The 17,644-nt window shown below is 35.6% G+C and overlaps 3 protein-coding genes across 16 annotated transcripts in view; 1 reads left to right on the top strand and 2 right to left on the bottom strand.

Moving 5' to 3' along the window:
• LOC135085659 (uncharacterized) overlaps positions 1-17,644 on the bottom strand; it is a 354,394-nt gene that overhangs the window by 244,480 nt on the left and 92,270 nt on the right. The window lies entirely within an intron of this gene.
• LOC135085657 (uncharacterized) overlaps positions 1-17,644 on the top strand; it is a 150,294-nt gene that overhangs the window by 105,008 nt on the left and 27,642 nt on the right. The gene's annotated exons all lie outside the window — the stretch shown is intronic.
• Positions 7,620-10,152, bottom strand: LOC135085649 (uncharacterized). Of its 2 annotated transcripts, none has more exons than XM_063980418.1 (4): positions 9,707-10,152; positions 9,324-9,438; positions 8,265-8,367; positions 7,620-7,888 (listed from the first exon to the last, which is right to left on the bottom strand). In XM_063980418.1, the coding sequence occupies exons 1-3, from the start codon at positions 10,094-10,096 to the stop codon at positions 8,339-8,341; spliced, it is 534 nt and encodes a 177-aa protein (XP_063836488.1). In that variant the 5' UTR covers positions 10,097-10,152; the 3' UTR covers positions 7,620-7,888; positions 8,265-8,338. The 2 variants fall into 2 exon arrangements, with proteins under 2 accessions (XP_063836488.1, XP_063836487.1); XM_063980417.1 differs by having other exon boundaries at positions 7,621-7,888; positions 9,324-9,441.

Here is a 17,644-nt window from a genome sequence, read left to right as displayed (position 1 = left end):
TTTAAAATAAAAATGCCAATGTTTATGGCGTCCAATGTGACTCTCTTTTAAAAAAGTGGCCTCCGCAGAATAACAGCGTCCTGTTCTGGGTCTACCTCAGAGCAGGACACAATGCTGAGCGGATGCCATTTTGGTCCACAAATGTGCAAGTATTGTAAACTGTATACTGTAATAATTTAATATGTTGGGCCAAATAAAATATTATTTTTCTTTCTTTCTTTCTTTCTTAAAGAGGAAAACTTTGTTTGTTTGTTTGGTTGTAATGAATAGGCTCAAAAACTACTGGACCGTTTTTAAAAATTCTTTCACCATTCGAAAGCTACATTATCCACGAGTAACACAGGCTAAATTTTATTTTGGAAAAAAATAGGGTTCCGTAAAATATGTAGATAATGTAGTCCACGCGCGCGAAGCCGCGGGCGAAAAGCTAGTAACTTATAAATACATGCGGGTGAAGCGGAGGGCAAAAGCTTGTAAAGAAAATGCCGAAGCCAATTCCCAAAGACAGCAGATTATATTGAAATTACATTATTACGAGTATTAGGTATCAATAATACGCTTTAAGGAAACAAAATATTGGGTTTACTGAAGATAATAATTTATAATAATAAATTAATTATCATTTATTTCGTTCTCCACAATACCACATTGTGTTTCGTACGACCACGATTTAGCACGATATGCGGATAATACCCGTATACAGGGTGGAATTTTGTAATGCCACCTGGAGGGAAAGTACTCTTAATATTGCAGATAGAAAATTTTCCTCAATGAAAACATTCCTTTATTTTTGAAAAGAAATAGAACTGCATTCAAAGATTTCCAAAAATTTGGTTGCACACCCTGGAATCGAACCGACTAAAATCTGTTAAAAAAACACACAATAAAAATGCATCGATCGTTAGGGATAAGTATAAGCTGTGGTATAAGGATGAAATCTCTCTAACAACTTGATAAATCAAATGAAAGGAAAACCATGAAATCTTTAATTATTTTAATTATGTAGGTACAGAAAATTGTCTGTTACGGTAGTGAATTTTCGAAAATTTTTCGGAAATATTTGAATGCATTTCTCTTTCTTTTCAAAAATAAAGGAATGTTTTCTTTCAGTAAAATTTTCTATCTACAGTATTAATAGTACTTTCCCTTCAGGTGGCATTACAAAATTCCACCCTGTATAAAAGAAGCGGCCGAATGTCTTTAGGACAATATTTTGAGCCGAAACACACAGCGCTTTGCGGCGCCGCACCGCTGAAATTTCACCGTACCGCTCGTGTTCCCGCCACAGATAAATATTTCTACAACCCAATCGAGTTAACTGCGCACCTCGCTGGAATGCGACTCTCCCTCGCACTCACCCGCACGCCTCCCCGCGTTCGCCGTGTCAGCACAGTATATATTCTACTGTGGTGTCAGTCTCAGAGCGTCGATGTGACGTCACGGCAGCCAGGTGCGCAGTTAACTCGATCGGTACGGCTAGCACGAAAAACTTTCGAGTTCGAATCGCCATCATAAGATTTAGTACGAAAACTACAACAGCGCCAGAAATGGTTGCACGAAACTTGTTTTGAGAATCAAAATTGTCACGTTATCGTTTAATTCGAAGGTTGAGTATCGAATTTTGTCGAATAAGCAAACGATTCGAAGACGAAAGTTATTCATGCTAGAGATACGGGTTGTATTGACGGATTCGCTCTCAAGATAAAAAGTTTCTTAATCCTATTCTAACAATAAACCATGGCCACAGTACTGAGTAGCTGTTGTAGGGCTGAATACATTACTCATACAGTCATCGCCTTCCAGTGAAGTGTGTTGTTTCCTAACAATGGACTGTAAAGTTCCAGTTATGTTCACTTATTTGGGAATTATAATATTTTCCACGTTCGGGCATGCAGGTCAGTGTTATACCTACCGTATTTATTTAAATCTATACTAGTTAATATTATAAAGAGGTAAAGTTTGTGTGTTTGTATATTTGTGTAATTGTAAGGAAGGGGTAATCTCGGGATCTACTGAACCGATTTTAAATATATGATTTAAACGAGTGCATTACCGCAGCAAAATTTTTATAAATGTTGTGCTTTAGAGAGTCGAGAGTATAGCAGATAATTAGTCCATCGTGAGCAGAAATTTGTCCACTAATAGCAAAATTCGTTCAAATTATAGTTTTAAAGTTATTAGGAAAAAACAGATTTTGCTGGGGTAATGTTTGAAACATTACCCTGGCAAAATTTTTTTTTGAAAGTCGTTCTATCCCGGAACCAAATACATGGACAGATAGCTTTTGTTGCGTAGTAATTTGTCCACGAATGTACCTTTGTATTCCACAGCGCGTCCAGAGATCCCAGTGGGTGGTCTTACAATCAGAGAACCGAGGTCATCGGAAAGTAAACATACCTTTGATGGAACAGTAAACCAAACTTTGGAATTGGTCTGCACAAATAAAAATAACTGGGGCAACATTCACTGGGAAGTTTGCGATGGATATGGTAAGTTAGTGCATTTACATTTTAAGTAATTAAAGGTCATAGCACACTTATCAACCCGGAAAGGGATCAACGCCTTTTTCACGCCTAATTGCAAATAATTAAAATCGAACCCTTTGGAGTCTTCCAGTAACATGGCCCAATTTTAACTTGGTCCACAAGCCAAGTCGCTGGATTTAATTTTTTAATAGTAACTGGGCCCACCTTCAATCTTTTTATTAATAAATTAGACATCGAATTAGGGCATGAATATAGGAATCTCGGAATCTCGTAATATGGGAATCTCGGACTGCGAGATCCGATATTTCAATTCCGATATTGAGCGACCCAATATCGTAATATCGGAATCAGATAAAAGTTTTAATTGAGATTTTAAACAAAGCGTTTAAACTCGCCACAACCTGCCACAAAGCCCAAAATACATGATAGGCAAAGACCAATGAATTTCTCATGTCTCTCACCATCACTTTTTGTTCCACTGCAAATATTTTAATATCTTTATGGTTAATTTAACTTGTTCTAAATCGATTTAAGCATTTGCCATAGGTGCTTGGTCAACAAAGACCGACATCTCAACTCCCTTTCAAACATAAATTTTACTGGACTATGGACCGTCAGTTCTGCGTACTATGTGTCCTGCCAATCCTGCCATTGTCACTTCAGCTTGCTAATCCGTCGGGCTATGTCAGCGACCTTAGTTAGTTTACGGAGCTCCTCATTTCTGATTAGATCTCGTAAAGAAACACCAAGCTTATCCCTCTCCATAGCACGTTGTGCCCTATATTCAAATGCCACATTTTCAAGCCGTATAATATCATCACTGGTCTGGTAACACACACTAATTGAAGACTTTCGTCTTCGTATTCGACGATTTACCTCTTTCTCGAAATTGCATCTAGCTGATCGTTCGTCCGAGATAGACATACTTACTTGTCAACAATCTCGAGAATCAAGCTCCTAACCGAAACTGGGTAAGGAGCAACACGGACATTCGACATAAGCTTCGTTTTTTCCATATTCATCCGAAGGCCTACCTGTTGGGAAACTCGATTAAGGTCTTCGAGCATTGTGATAAGGTCTACCAACGGTTCTGCCTTAGTACGTAAAACAAACGGACGATGAGGCAGCAAGGTTCTGAAGTGGAGGCCACGTACCGGAAAGCGCAGCGTAGGACTCATAACCACAAGGTGGACCGACGACCTCATAAAGGTAGCAGGAAGGCGCTGGATGCAGGCCGCCACCAACCGGCCATTGTGAAAATCAGCATCGGAGCCTGTGTTCAGCAGTGGACGTCCTATGGCTGACATATGGCTGGCTAGTGGTTTTGTGAGTGTACATCGATAATCAAAAAGGAACAAATTACAAGCATATTTCAAGTTTTTTACCACTCTCTACAATTTTTGTAACACGTGATTTGAATGACTCTAAAATTAGTTCCGCCAACATAAAACAGGGTAATATAATGAAGGAGTAAAAGTTTGTTTGATACCTATGATTTTACAAAAACACTTTAATTATGTGCTAGTCCATATAGGCTCATTATCAGTAACCATTCATTATCAGGTGATCCGTCTGCGGGTTTGCCTCTTGTCACATAAAGAACCAAATGCAATGGATACCCATAACGTAAAAATGTTTTAAAATACTTCAATTTTATGAAGTGCTTCGATTTAAAGATTTTGATTAAAATCATAATTTTACTGTAACCAATCCAGAATTCTTACGAATATAACCAAATATTAATTTTATAGCACATGAATTCAATTCCGATATTAATATCGGAATTCCGATATTGAGATCTAATATCGGAATCCAATATCGGAATTGAAAACCTTCCGATATTACATGCCCTACATCGAATCAACAAAAATCTTCTCTAGAATCTTAAGAGCGTTGTAGCAAAAAGTTGGCGTTCGAATTTTAGGTTTTTATTGCTTGACGTCGCGTAGTGAGTGCGCAAACTGCATTTATCTGTACAATTTCAACGCTGCGTCGACTAAACGATCTTAATCCGTAGTTGTATCGTACCTAAGACAGTACATCATACATAATAATAAAGACATAATGTATAATTTACCTATTTGATTTTTTCTCAGATCAGACTTTTAGCAAAATCAAGTTACGTACCTAATTAATGTATTTTTTACACTAGTAAATCCCGCGACAAGTTTTTAATCTTTAAATTGAGTAAAGTAATAAGTTGATGGGTTTGAAAGAATTTATGTTTGAACAGAGTGATGCGGCAGGTACAAAAGACACTTAACTTCAGTGATATTCTATTTATTGCGAAGATAATTTACAACCATGTGCACACACTTGAATGGTAGGAAAAAGAGACCATAGAGAGGGGCCATAGAGCATACAACGCTTCTGGGTTGCCAGATATCGTTATTACATTTTTACCATAATACACCCGCCCCATTGAAATTACATTTCAATCTTCAAACAAAGAAGTTAAAGCCATTAACATTACAACTTACATTTTGCAATATAATACCTTAGCAATGAAATACACCTACAGAAATGCACTTACCAAGAAAGAGATTAATTAAGGTAAGTAAGTTCAACAAACCTAAGCGCTCTTGGCGTCATACACAAGTACAAGCTCTTGGCATCATACATAAGTACACAACCATAAGGTGTCCTACGAGCTATAATAGCCTACCAGTTACATACTAGTAGTAAACAAGTTTTACTTATTGTAAATCCTTTAAATATAACATGTAATTATGTATACAATATTTAGTTTAATACACAAGTGTGTACGTTGTTACAGGTTTAAGGCAGAAACTGCTTCACAAATAATGGCTGACCTACCCAAATGTCGTATTACTCCTTCTCGACCCTTTCTGTTCACAGGCATAGATTTTGCTGGACCGCTGTCTGTCAAAGTTGCTCGTATAAGGAAACCTATTATAACTAAAGGTTATATTTGCCTTTTTGTGTGCTTGAGTACTAAAGCTATTCATATCGAACTAGTGTCGAATCTCACTACTAAGGAATTTCTAAATGCATTGCGTAGATTCATTTCTAGACGAGGTAAATGTGCTAAAATATTCAGTGATAATGGTACTACTTTTCATGGGGCAAAAAATGAGCTTCATGAGTTATTCAACATGTTTAAGAACGATTTTGAACAAGTTTCAAATTATGTAATTTCAGAAGGTATTGAATGGCGGTTTATAATTCCTCATTCAGCTCATTGGGGCGGGTTATGGGAAAGCTCTGTAAAACTTGTAAAGCATCATTTAAAGAGAGTGTTAGGACACACTGTACTTTGTTATGAACATTTGTATACTCTCTTAACTCAAATTGAAGCTATTGTAAACAGTCGACCAATAACTCCATTGAGAGACTTGGATGGTGATGAGCAGTGTCTCACGCCAGCTCATTTTTTAATTGGGAGCAGTCTGACTTCGTTTCCAGAGAGTGATTTTGTAGAATTTCCTGATAATAGATTGGATGTATATCAACAAATATGTAAGCTACGGCAAACCTTCTGGAAGCGTTGGAAGACTGACTATTTAAATACATTACAAATGAGGTATAATGGTACCAAGAAAACCCAGATATAATGTTAAATACTATTGTTTTATTAAAGGATGATAATCAGCCACCAATGTCTTGGCCATTGGGTCGTGTAGTTGAATTATATAAAGGTAAAGATAATCATATTCGAGCTGTTGTTGTAAAAACTAAAACTGGTTTGTATTCTCGACCTATTACAAAAATTGTCCCATTGCCTATTGAGCAAAATAATAAACTTAAGAACTGATAAATGTAATTTTATAATTACTGTCTAAACTGTAAAAGTTAAAAGGTTAATTATGTATTTGTTTAACTTTCATTATTAAAAACATAGTTTGATTTGTTTCTACACTATGAGTGTATACTATCTTGTGTATTAAAGTAAATATTGTATACACAATTACATGTTATATTTAAAGGATTTACAATAAGTAAAACTTGTTTACTACTAGTATGTAACTGGTAGGCTATTATAGCTCGTAGGACACCTTATGGTTGTGTACTTATGTATGATGCCAAGAGCTTGTACTTGTGTATGACGCCAAGAGCGCTTAGGTTTGTTGAACTTACTTACCTTAATTAATCTCTTTCTTGGTAAGTGCATTTCTGTAGGTGTATTTCATTGCTAAGGTATTATATTGCAAAATGTAAGTTGTAATGTTAATAGCTTTAACTTTTTTGTTTGAAGATTGAAATGTAATTTCAATGGGGCGGGTGTATGGTAAAAATGTAATAAAGATATCTGGCAACCCAGAAGCGTTGTATGCTCTATGGCCCCTCTCTATGGTCTCTTTTTCCTACCATTCAAGTGTGTGCACATGGTTGTAAATTATCTTCGCAATAAATAGAATATCACTGAAGTTAAGTGTCTTTTGTACCTGCCGCATCACTCTGTTCATGTTATCATGGAGTCAGTCCAATAGAATGAGTTCTCAGAACTAATATTTAAAGTCTTGGAAACAGTGCTCATAAGCTTAGCAAGCAACAGTGCAGCGCAAAGTTCTAACTTAGGCAGAGTGACAGGTTTGAGAGGAGCAACTCTTGTCTTCGCACATACTAAGTGGACTGTAGTTTTTTCAGGACAACTGCAGCGGATGTACACGATGCAGCCATACGCCTTCGTGGAGCTATCTGCGAAGCCATGAAGCTCAACCCTCTCTGCGTCAGTATTAACCATGAGACGAGGCACTGAAATGACATTCAAGCATTCAAGATTGGCACAAAAAAATTTCCATTTAGATAAAATAGCGTCAGGCACCTCAGAATCCCAGTCAACGTTTGCCTTCCAGATATCTTGCATTATCAACTTAGCATAGACTGTAACTGGAGCAATAAAACCCAAGGGATCATAGACCTTAGCAATATCAGACAAAATATTTCTTTTGGTATGACTAGTGGAAGTATATTTAGGTACCTCGACCTGAAATTTATCTGAGTTTGGCTCCCACTTCAAACCTAGCGTTTTAATACAAGAACCTTCTTTATTGTCAAAGGAAAAATGACATTTTTCAAGTTTTTCAGGAGGAAATTGCGACATTAACATTGAGCTATTAGAGTACCATTTGTGCAATTCAAACCTTCCTTTAGCTAACAACTCTTGCAACTCATATATGGTATTTAATGCAGAAGAAAGATCAGTCTCGCCATGCAAAATGTCATCAACGAAGGTACTTTGAAGTAATGCCTTAGAAGCAGATGGAAAATTATCACCTTCATCCTCAACCAATTTCACCAATGTCCGTGTAGCAAGGTAACTGGCTGATGCTGTTCCATATGTAACAGTATCCAGCTGAAGACACTGTATATCATGCGATGGATCATCTCTCCACAGGATGCGCTGAAGTGCTTGATACTGAGGTTTCACTCGAATTTGCCTGTACATTTTAGTTATATCAGACACAAAAACATAAACATAGGTACGAAATCTCAGAAGTATGGTAAACATGTCAGGTTGAACAACAGGACCCACAAGAAGTACATCATTTAAGCTCAAGCCCGTAGAAGTGGGTTGAGAACCATTGAATACAATCCTAAGCTTGGTAGTAGAGGAACTTTCCTTCAAGACAGCATGATGAGGCATGTAATATTCAATTTCATCACTTTTGTGTGGATTTATATGAACAAAGTGATCATGGCCAAGTTTAAGAAATTCCTCAATAAAAGCTTTATAGGCCTTAAAAAAGTCAGAATTATTTTGGAATTTTTTCTCCAATGACATAAGACAACGAAAAGCAACATTGTAAGAATTACCTAGTTTTAGTAGAAGTTCTTTGTTTATTGGCAAATCGACATGATACCTTCCTTCTTCATCCCTGGACACAGAATCAAGGTAGCTCTGTTCGCACCTTTTCTCCTGAAATGACAACATATTATCATTAGGCATTTCTTCTAATTGCCAAAATTTTTTAATGTCGTTATGTAGGACAGACAAATGACATTGGCTTTTTAAACCCGAAACATGTTGACCTACCACAGACAATTCACCACAAAATACCCAACCAAATTCAGTATTTATTAATGTGGGCATATTTGGACCTAGATCGATCTTGCCTTCTCGAAGACATTTTGCAAAACATGAAACACCAAGAATCATATCAATGTCCTTAGACACATTGAAATTAGGGTCAGCTAAATGCAAATGCATGAGAGACGGCAGTGCCTCTTTAGACACATTGACCATTGGTAAAGGATCAGTAATAAAATCTAACACACCGAATTCTGAACAATATTTAAAATCAGAACAGTTAGAATAAACTGATAGTGCAACTTTATGCTTTATTTTACAAGTATGACCTCCCACCCCGGCCACAGTTTGACTAGCATCTTCAAAATTAACACAGTCCAATTTATTAGCAAACGCAGAACTAATATAATTCTTTTGGCTACCTATGTCCAAAAGCACAGTGCAGTCATATCGCTTACCATCACTGTCACACACATTCACTAATGCAGTGGGCAGAAGGGACACTTGACATACAGAGGTACTATTTTGTGTAACTATTGAAGATGTCATTACAACATTACTCGGGGAATTGATGTGAGAATCATTAATTGAAGTAGAGCTACGGGCAGAAGTCTCATTACATGTCTGCGAATCAAGATGTAATAAGTGATGATGCTTTTGTAAACACTTTTTACAGACAATATTGGATGTGCAATTGCTAGTACAATGTTTATCTGATAAACAAACAACACACAAATTAGTTTTGTTAACAAATGTCTGTCTGTCATTGGGACTCAATTTAATGAATTTAAAACACTTGTAAGTTGAGTGATTTTTGTTGCAGTACAAACAAGAAAATAACTTACCATTTGCACTTCTGCCGCTGCCAACAGTCACATGACTAGTGCTCTTTGCCGGAGGCACGACCTTTGTAGTGCTCACTGCTTCATCACGGCATAGCATATCTAATGCTTGGCAGCGCTGCTGTATAAAGTTAAGAAATTGTTGCAAACTAGGGAAATCACTGGAATCTCTTTGCAATTCAAAATCACGCAAAGAACTGTAATCAATTTTTGTTGACAAAATATGTATGAGAATAATATCTTGCAAGTTTGAAATATTCAGTGATAATAGTGAGTTATAATACTGCATAAATTCATTTGTTGATTGTCTTAGTGTATAAGATTTACCATTGACTTTATGTAAAGACAAAATGTGTTGCAAATGATAATTAGCTATAAGACCTTACCTTATTGTCATATCTTGATGTAATCGCAGACCATGCCTTCACGTAGTTTTCGTTCGTACATTCCAAAGTCGTAACCAAAGAGGCAGCTTCGCCGACCAAACACGACTTCAAGTAATAGAACTTCTGCACGGGACTTAAATCTTCATTTCCGTGTACCATAGTGACGTATAAATCCTTGAACGACAGCCAGTCTCCATAACTTCCACTGAACTTGGGCAACGATATCTTGGGAAGATTCGGTTTATGCTGGTGCTCTTGCGTCGATCCGGAGTCACTCGCCGATGAGTTACAATGATGCTTCAGCGCCTCACGACGTTCACGAATGTCAGTTAGTATTCTTTGACACCTTGACTCGATTTTCGATCCCTCAGCGGTCTCTGAAGTATCCATCGATTCCAAATTGAGATTGACGTCCTCCAATCTCGTAAAAAGACTGCTAATTCGTTCGGCGGCGCGTCTTTCCGTTCTATACATAGCCAGAACGCAAGGGTGTGAAACTAATCGAGTATAGTTTGGAGATGACTTTTTTTAATAAGCTCCTCCAAACTATACACGACCAGTACGCATATGCTGCGTACTGCTCGCGTATACTTTGTAGTGACTTAGGTCAATTATCTTACTCCAAAATATACATCGCCAGTACGCATACGGACTAATCATGTATGACTAATTAGTATTGTAATAAGTGCGTGATTACAATTTATACGCGAGTAGTTGCATGCTAGTCATTTTGTCTTATTGACCTTTCTTTCTATTACATATTAATTCATATCTGCGTGTCTACTTTAAACATTGAATCATCTTTCGACACGTATTCTGCCATAGAAAAGATATTTGTTTTGGGGCTGATATTTAATTTTCACCAATTCTCGAATAACTCTTAAATTAAGAATTATGTAGGTATGGAAATATGTCAAAATGATTTTGTTCTTGAGATAAAAGTTAATACATAAAATAAATAATAAATAAATATCCTTAGACATTTTACACTGCGCTTCTAGTCCCAAACTAAGCAAAGCTTGTACATAATACTAAGTATTAAACATACATACTTAAATACTTTTTTTTTTGTAAATACATACTATACATAGAAAACACCCAGTCCAATACAAACAAATATGTTCATGCACACAGATGTTTGTACTGTGCGGGAATCGAACCCGCTACCTCCGGAATAGTAGTCCGTTTCGAACCACTACACCAAACGGCCGATAATACAAACCTAGCATTTAAAGTCTCGCATAATGTATTAATAATGCACGTTGAACTTTCTTCTCTCACTCTCTCTCATTTTAAATGAATTTATGATTACACTAATAATAAAATTGGTATTTAATTTGAAATCTACCTAATCAATTTAATTTCAAAAACCACTTACAATAGTGTTAAAAATCTAGATTTATTATAGATTCAGTAAAATAATAATATTTTATGTAATAATATCGAATAAATGTCATTTTAAATATAATTCCATATTTTACTAAATCAATATCAACTAAACACACTCTAGTCAAGTGTAAGTGGTGTAGTAGAAACTAATCGAGTATAGTTTGGATATGACTTTTTTTACTAAGCTCTTCCAAACTATACACGATCAGTACGCAAAATTCGTGTATAGTTTGGAGTCACAGATTTACAAACGGGCACTACAAAATATACACGAGCAGTTTCCTATGGGTGCGTTCTGGCCATGTATAGAACGGAAAGACGCTTCGGCGGCAACATCCAACATGGCGGTGGATTTTACGGTAGAAATGTCCCCCAGCTCATTTTCCACAAGTGATATGCGGCCTTTGATGTATCTTCTCACATTTATCAATTTTTGCTTGTCTTGATGAGCAAAATCACTGCTGGTATCCTCGCCGGTTAGGGGCATTTTGAAAGCACGCAATAAGTGGTATGCAATGCGTTAGCGTCACCCCGGGCCGGCCGCACACAACACGAAAAAAAACTGCTCCAAGTACAGATTCTCAGTACAGACTCCTGCATCCAGCTCTGAAGGACCATGAACAGAGTGATGCGGCAGGTACAAAAGACACTTAACTTCAGTGATATTCTATTTATTGCGAAGATAATTTACAACCATGTGCACACACTTGAATGGTAGGAAAAAGAGACCATAGAGAGGGGCCATAGAGCATACAACGCTTCTGGGTTGCCAGATATCGTTATTACATTTTTACCAATGTTTTATTTTATTCTTTTTACAGCATCAAAAGCTTGTTTATGAAAAATATTTACTATTTAAATTTTACTTTTGACTTTTTAGTTTTTACGATGCGGGATGGAAAAATTAAAATTTATTCTGATTTTGTGACGTTTCCGCACATAAATATGGATAGGTTAATAAATAAATAGAATGAAATGTATGAAAGCGAGCGTGCCATTTTTTAAACGTTATCTATAATATCTGTGTCCATCAAAGAGCTCGTAACTAAACATCGTAAGCGCCATTCACATTATTATCTAAAAGTTAATAATAAATATTTAGTTTTTGTAAATCTAAACAAGTCAGGAACAAGTTTAAGCACTCATTATGTTTAAATAATTTAAATTGAAATGTTTCTCAGGAAGTGAATTATTGTTAATTCTTATGAGAAATAAAGTTCTTAAACCGTAAACCGTCAGGAAATCAAAGAGGTAAATACTGATATCATTGTGATTTTATAGAATTTATTATTATAAACCACGGTCGTATAATGCTAAAAAATCAGAGGTAACTTTTTTATCCATAGAGCAAAATTTGTCTAATCGTGTTTTTAAACAGTTATCCCATTAGGTACACATGCGTTCTGTAATACAAACCCATCAAAAACAATACTTGTCAAAAAACCAAGTCTCACTACTCAGTTGTTCTACGGTATAAAGTTGTGAGATCCATGTAATACCAAGTCCAGTCCAGGAAATCATTAACGCTTTACATAAATATATTGACTTGGCCATCGCATGAAAACACGTGTAAATTAAATTATTTAGTACGAAACGAAATTTTGCATGCCTGTGTAGACATGCAAAATTTCAGCTCAATGGGAAAACGGGAAGTAAGTAAATTTTAAGTTGCAAGATTTTACAACTCCAGATGTCAAAGAAAATAAAAGCTTGTAGATAGCTTTACAAAGAAAAGAAAGATTTATGAAGAAAATAAAAAGTAGGGTAGACCGGGGACAATAGTACCATTTTTTGGAAATTGTTCAATATTGAGGAATCTAATGAAATGTAACTTATTCTGTTAGTATGCTGTAAAAACTAGACTCCTAAGCTACAAATTTAAGCATGCAGAGTTGAACTATTCTTTCGAATACTTAATGAAAAACGAGTTTGAACTGTACGATGTCTCATGTTACAATTGACCCCTACAACGGGTCAATTGTACCAATAATATATGAGGCTATAAAAGTCGTTATGTTTATCTAATCATCACCTTTATTGGTATTCTGTACTCTTAATCTCCTACAATCATCATTCTTTATTAATTGAGATCGAAAATATTTAGGAACAAGTATGAAAAATCAACACTAAAGTTTAAAAACAAAACAATAACTTTTCTTCCATAAAAACAAAAAAGCTAACTGTTTCTACATAATATGCCATTTATTTGGCTCGGATATTGCTCCTGAAACAACAATAAGCATAATAACAATGATAGAATAATCAAAACTTAAAAATCTATTTTTGTATGAGGGTACAATTGACCCCTGGTACAATTGACCCTGATTTATTTATACCTACTAATGCTTCGCCCTTTTAAAATGTTTTCATAAGCCTGTTCATAAAGGAATAGATCCGTTGATCCGTGATCTGTACTTTTGACTCTACGTCGAGGCATCTAAAACAAAACGTTCAAATACTTAGTTACTTACTGAATTAAGCTAAAATGTACATATTCAGAAGGGTTTTAGAAACCTATATTAAAATATTTTAAGTAGGCATTTAGGTACTTACTATATCACCTTTTATCGACATCTACCTACTTATTTAATAAAACACATTAACTATTTTTTCAGTAGGTAGGTATGAATATAATTATAAAAATATAATTGTAAAAATGTAAAATAACCACGTGAATGTTTTATAACAACTTATTTTATTATAGGTACTTTAAAACCAATTTAAAATATTAAGTATAAAATAAGGTTCCGGGGGTTAATTGTACCACGGGGTTGATTGTACCGCTACAATTGATCCCATGGAGACTGGTACATTTGTTCCAAGTAGGTAGTCAAGAGAACTTCACCTAAAATTCAGTCATTTTCACAGTGAATGCCAATAATTCGCTGTCGATACAAAGTTTAGAGCCTGGATAAACTATTGACAACAATACTTTGGTAACAAATAGCATATTAGGCAACTTATGGGCTCATATATTTGACATAAAAACTTACTGCGGCTGGGCAAAAAACAAAAATCCTTCCTGTACACCTTCGTTTCTCAGCGCAAGCGCCGCCGACTGGTAAGCGGATGGAAACACAAAAAGCGCATATTCTGACGCTATGCACACAATCTAACGTCGCTTGTATGAAGAAATATCGCCGATGGTACTATTGACCCGTGGTACTATTGTACCCGGTCTACCCTACTGTCTACGATACATTTGTTAGGCCGTGTCGTGTTGCACCGTCTTACTTTAACATTGACATCAAAATTTTGGATGTCAAAAATCTGTCTAACATAAAACACCGGTTATTGTCAGTTAGAGTCAAAGTTAGGTGGTGCATCTCAGCCTTAGTGTATTTTAATTAAATTTAATACATATAAGGATGACGAAAATAATCGATATGTGATCTCACTCGAATATTTCTTATAGTAGGTATACAAGATGTCGAACAAATGGTTACTTACTGTAAAAGTGCTTCATGAGACCTAGCAAACGGCATCAATAATATGTTTAAGAACGAACTGAATCTATTCAAAAAACCTATATTTCCAGCTTTCATACATTTTAATACAGTTACAAACAAACACGAAATCAATGGTTTCTGAGAATTCTGAGTGCCTTAATGCCGTCCCCTTTATCTGTTTATAATAGTATTTATAAATTAGTATCTCTTGATGATATTGTAGCAAGTTAAACCTAAAATCATGTTTTCCGTAAATAATTTAAATAAGAATGCAATTTACGAGTTTGTTGTTTGATTATTATATATTACTCAATTAAAAATTTAAATTTAAAAAATTAACACTTATAATATGGCTGGCGGCATACATTTAGTATGAAATTCGGAAACATTGAATTTTCGCATAGATCCAGTTTATTCTTTGACCTATTTATTGTTATTGTTTTAAGGCGATAGAGTCCTCAATCCGCGCCAAATGGGCATTTTGTAAAGCCTACTCCTCTTTTACTGCTGGACAGAAATAGTTGAAAAAAATATATGTTATACAACAGTTCAAGGACTACATTTGTGACGTTTGAATTTTCGCTACGTCTCTTTGTTTTGGATTAAAAAAATAAATACGGGACATCGATTTTTTACTTAAATTCCCTACTCCTCCAAAACGGCTATGTTAATTTAAAAGATTTTTGCACGAATAGATTAGGAATTCTTTAATCTTTAAATGACACGTTGCGTTTTTCAATCGAACATTACTTTCATTCATAAATTTTACTTTTGATAAATTCCGAACGTTTTGCTGTTGAGGGGGCCTTCGCGGGGTGCGGGCGGCAGTCGGCCGCTGGCCTTCAGACGGGGAGGTTGTGTCACTCGCTGCAAACTGACATTAGCGATCAAAATGAATTTTTTCTTTGGCTGAGTTGCACCACCTGACGTGACCTAACTTTGACCGTAGCTTTGGCGATAACCGGTGTTTTTTGTATGGAGTTAGACAGACTTTTGACGCTTGTCAAAGTTGAAGTAAGATGGTGCAACCCAGCTTTTGTTCGACAATAGATTTTATGTCAGAATTGTTCATAGAGTACGTGCAGTCAGACGATACAATTGAATTATGACGCGCTCAGACGCTATTTTCTACCTGAATAGAATCTATTAGTGTAAAAAAACTATAATTGACTCCAAAACAACTGCACTAGATAAATACAAGTAGAAAAATTATTACGTTATTTATTTACTAGGCCTTTGCAATCAGTATCCAAATTAATAGGAGCTAGTCAGAATCTGTAACTTAATCGATTTACGTGAAGAAAACAATTTATATTTTTCATACTTATTAGAATTAGATTTTCAATATGTTTCTTCGCGAAAATACCACAATTAAAAATAACACCTGTAACGCCCCTGGGTCTGCGGGTGTCTGTGGGCGACGGTAATCATTTACCAACAGGTGATCCGTTTGCGCGTTTGCCTCCTGTCACATTAAAAAAAATTAAGATAAAGTGGTATTGAATTGTTCTATAGAGCTTATTAAAAAATTTGGATACTGATTACAAAATTAGCCATTTTCGGAGTCGGTGGCAGCCTACCTTTTGGTGATTCGTTTTGGAGTTGGTTTAAATTTTTAGTGAAATTAATCTATTTCATGCCTTTAGTAGACTATAGGTACTCAGTAGACCTTGTTGTTGCCACTGAAGGTGCATAGGTACTCAGTACATTGATACCATATTTTTCATGTTAAGTGCAAATAAACTTCCCTAAATTACCAAACCATGAAACGTACTATATTATTAAAAGTTTCGCAGATAAAAACTGAAATCCTCTTATAAGGTGATGAATTTTAGGAGCATGTCATGAAACCAAAATTATTAGTATACAAGAGCTTGTTTTAAAAAAAATATTTTTATTTATGATGGGGAATTTACTGCGGCGTAGTAGCAGAGATTTTCCGTTTGTAGATCTTAATAATTTCGAAGAATAGGGATGTTTCGTGGATAAAGCAAGAAAGTAGCAAGAGTTTGAATTAGTCCGTCGGTGAACTTACCAAAAAAAACTCTAAATGTATTTTTCACTTTTTTAAACTTATGAAAATTTAAAGAGATGAAGCGCACCAAAGTTCAGAAGATGAGGCACATGACGTCAAGGCATGCTTAAAAATGTGGCGATTTGTGTCGTCACGCGGAATTTCATCGCATCATATCTTCGTAATACTTGTTTAATTGACAAATAAAAATATCCTGTGTCCAATATTTTTTGATAATGTAAAATTGACGGACCAAAAGTCTTTTTTTAAGAAACTAGCCTATTCCTATGGCCACATTCCAGCTCCATCATCAGACCCTGCAGTTTACCTTAGAGAATTGAAGACTCATGATTTTCAAAGTAGCGTACTTACATAACATTAGGTACTTGCTTATACAGGGTGTCCCAAAAACAATGGATAACCCTTCAACCATCGATAGGCCTCGCCATGGTCTCCCTAACGTCCAATTTTGACCCCAGTAAAAATATCACCGTTTTCAAGATTTTTAAGTTTTTGTGCATTTTTAGAAAATTGTAATGAAATTATTTAGGTATAATAATAAATATAATAAATACAAATCAAACGAGCCTAAACTCGATGGAATCGTTTAATCCCGGAGTTGCTATGGGGCCACTGGCATTCCAGCTCTACCATCAGATCAGCTCCATGTCATCACAATATTGCATTGTCACCCGAATTACATGTACTATATCCGAAATTTCAACTCAATCAATTGATGAAGGATTTCTAATAAAAAGACAAATACATTTTCAGTTTATTCTTAATAAGTGACACAGAGAGAATGACAATAGACAAAAGCAGAAACATTTGCTTTTTTAGGCCATAGACAATACTAGGTACTAATGCGTTCCAATAGGGATGATGACTGGGTAATGAAATCGAAATTCTATTTAGTCCGTCAGACAGATAATTAGAAAATATTAGACTCATATTTTTTAATTTTTTCCATAATCGAATAATTACAGAATTATATTGAATTGAAATGTCGCGTGACGTCACATTTGAGTAAAAATTCTCAAGCGTGGCGTATCGCGCCATTTCAACTCGATGTAGCACTGTTATTAT

The sequence above is a fragment of the Ostrinia nubilalis genome, chromosome 29, assembly GCF_963855985.1.
Source record: "Ostrinia nubilalis chromosome 29, ilOstNubi1.1, whole genome shotgun sequence".
Classification (NCBI taxonomy): Eukaryota; Metazoa; Arthropoda; class Insecta; order Lepidoptera; family Crambidae; genus Ostrinia; species Ostrinia nubilalis.
The sequence above is the reverse complement of the archived record's forward strand: the minus strand, read 5'-3'. Positions and strand labels throughout refer to the sequence as shown.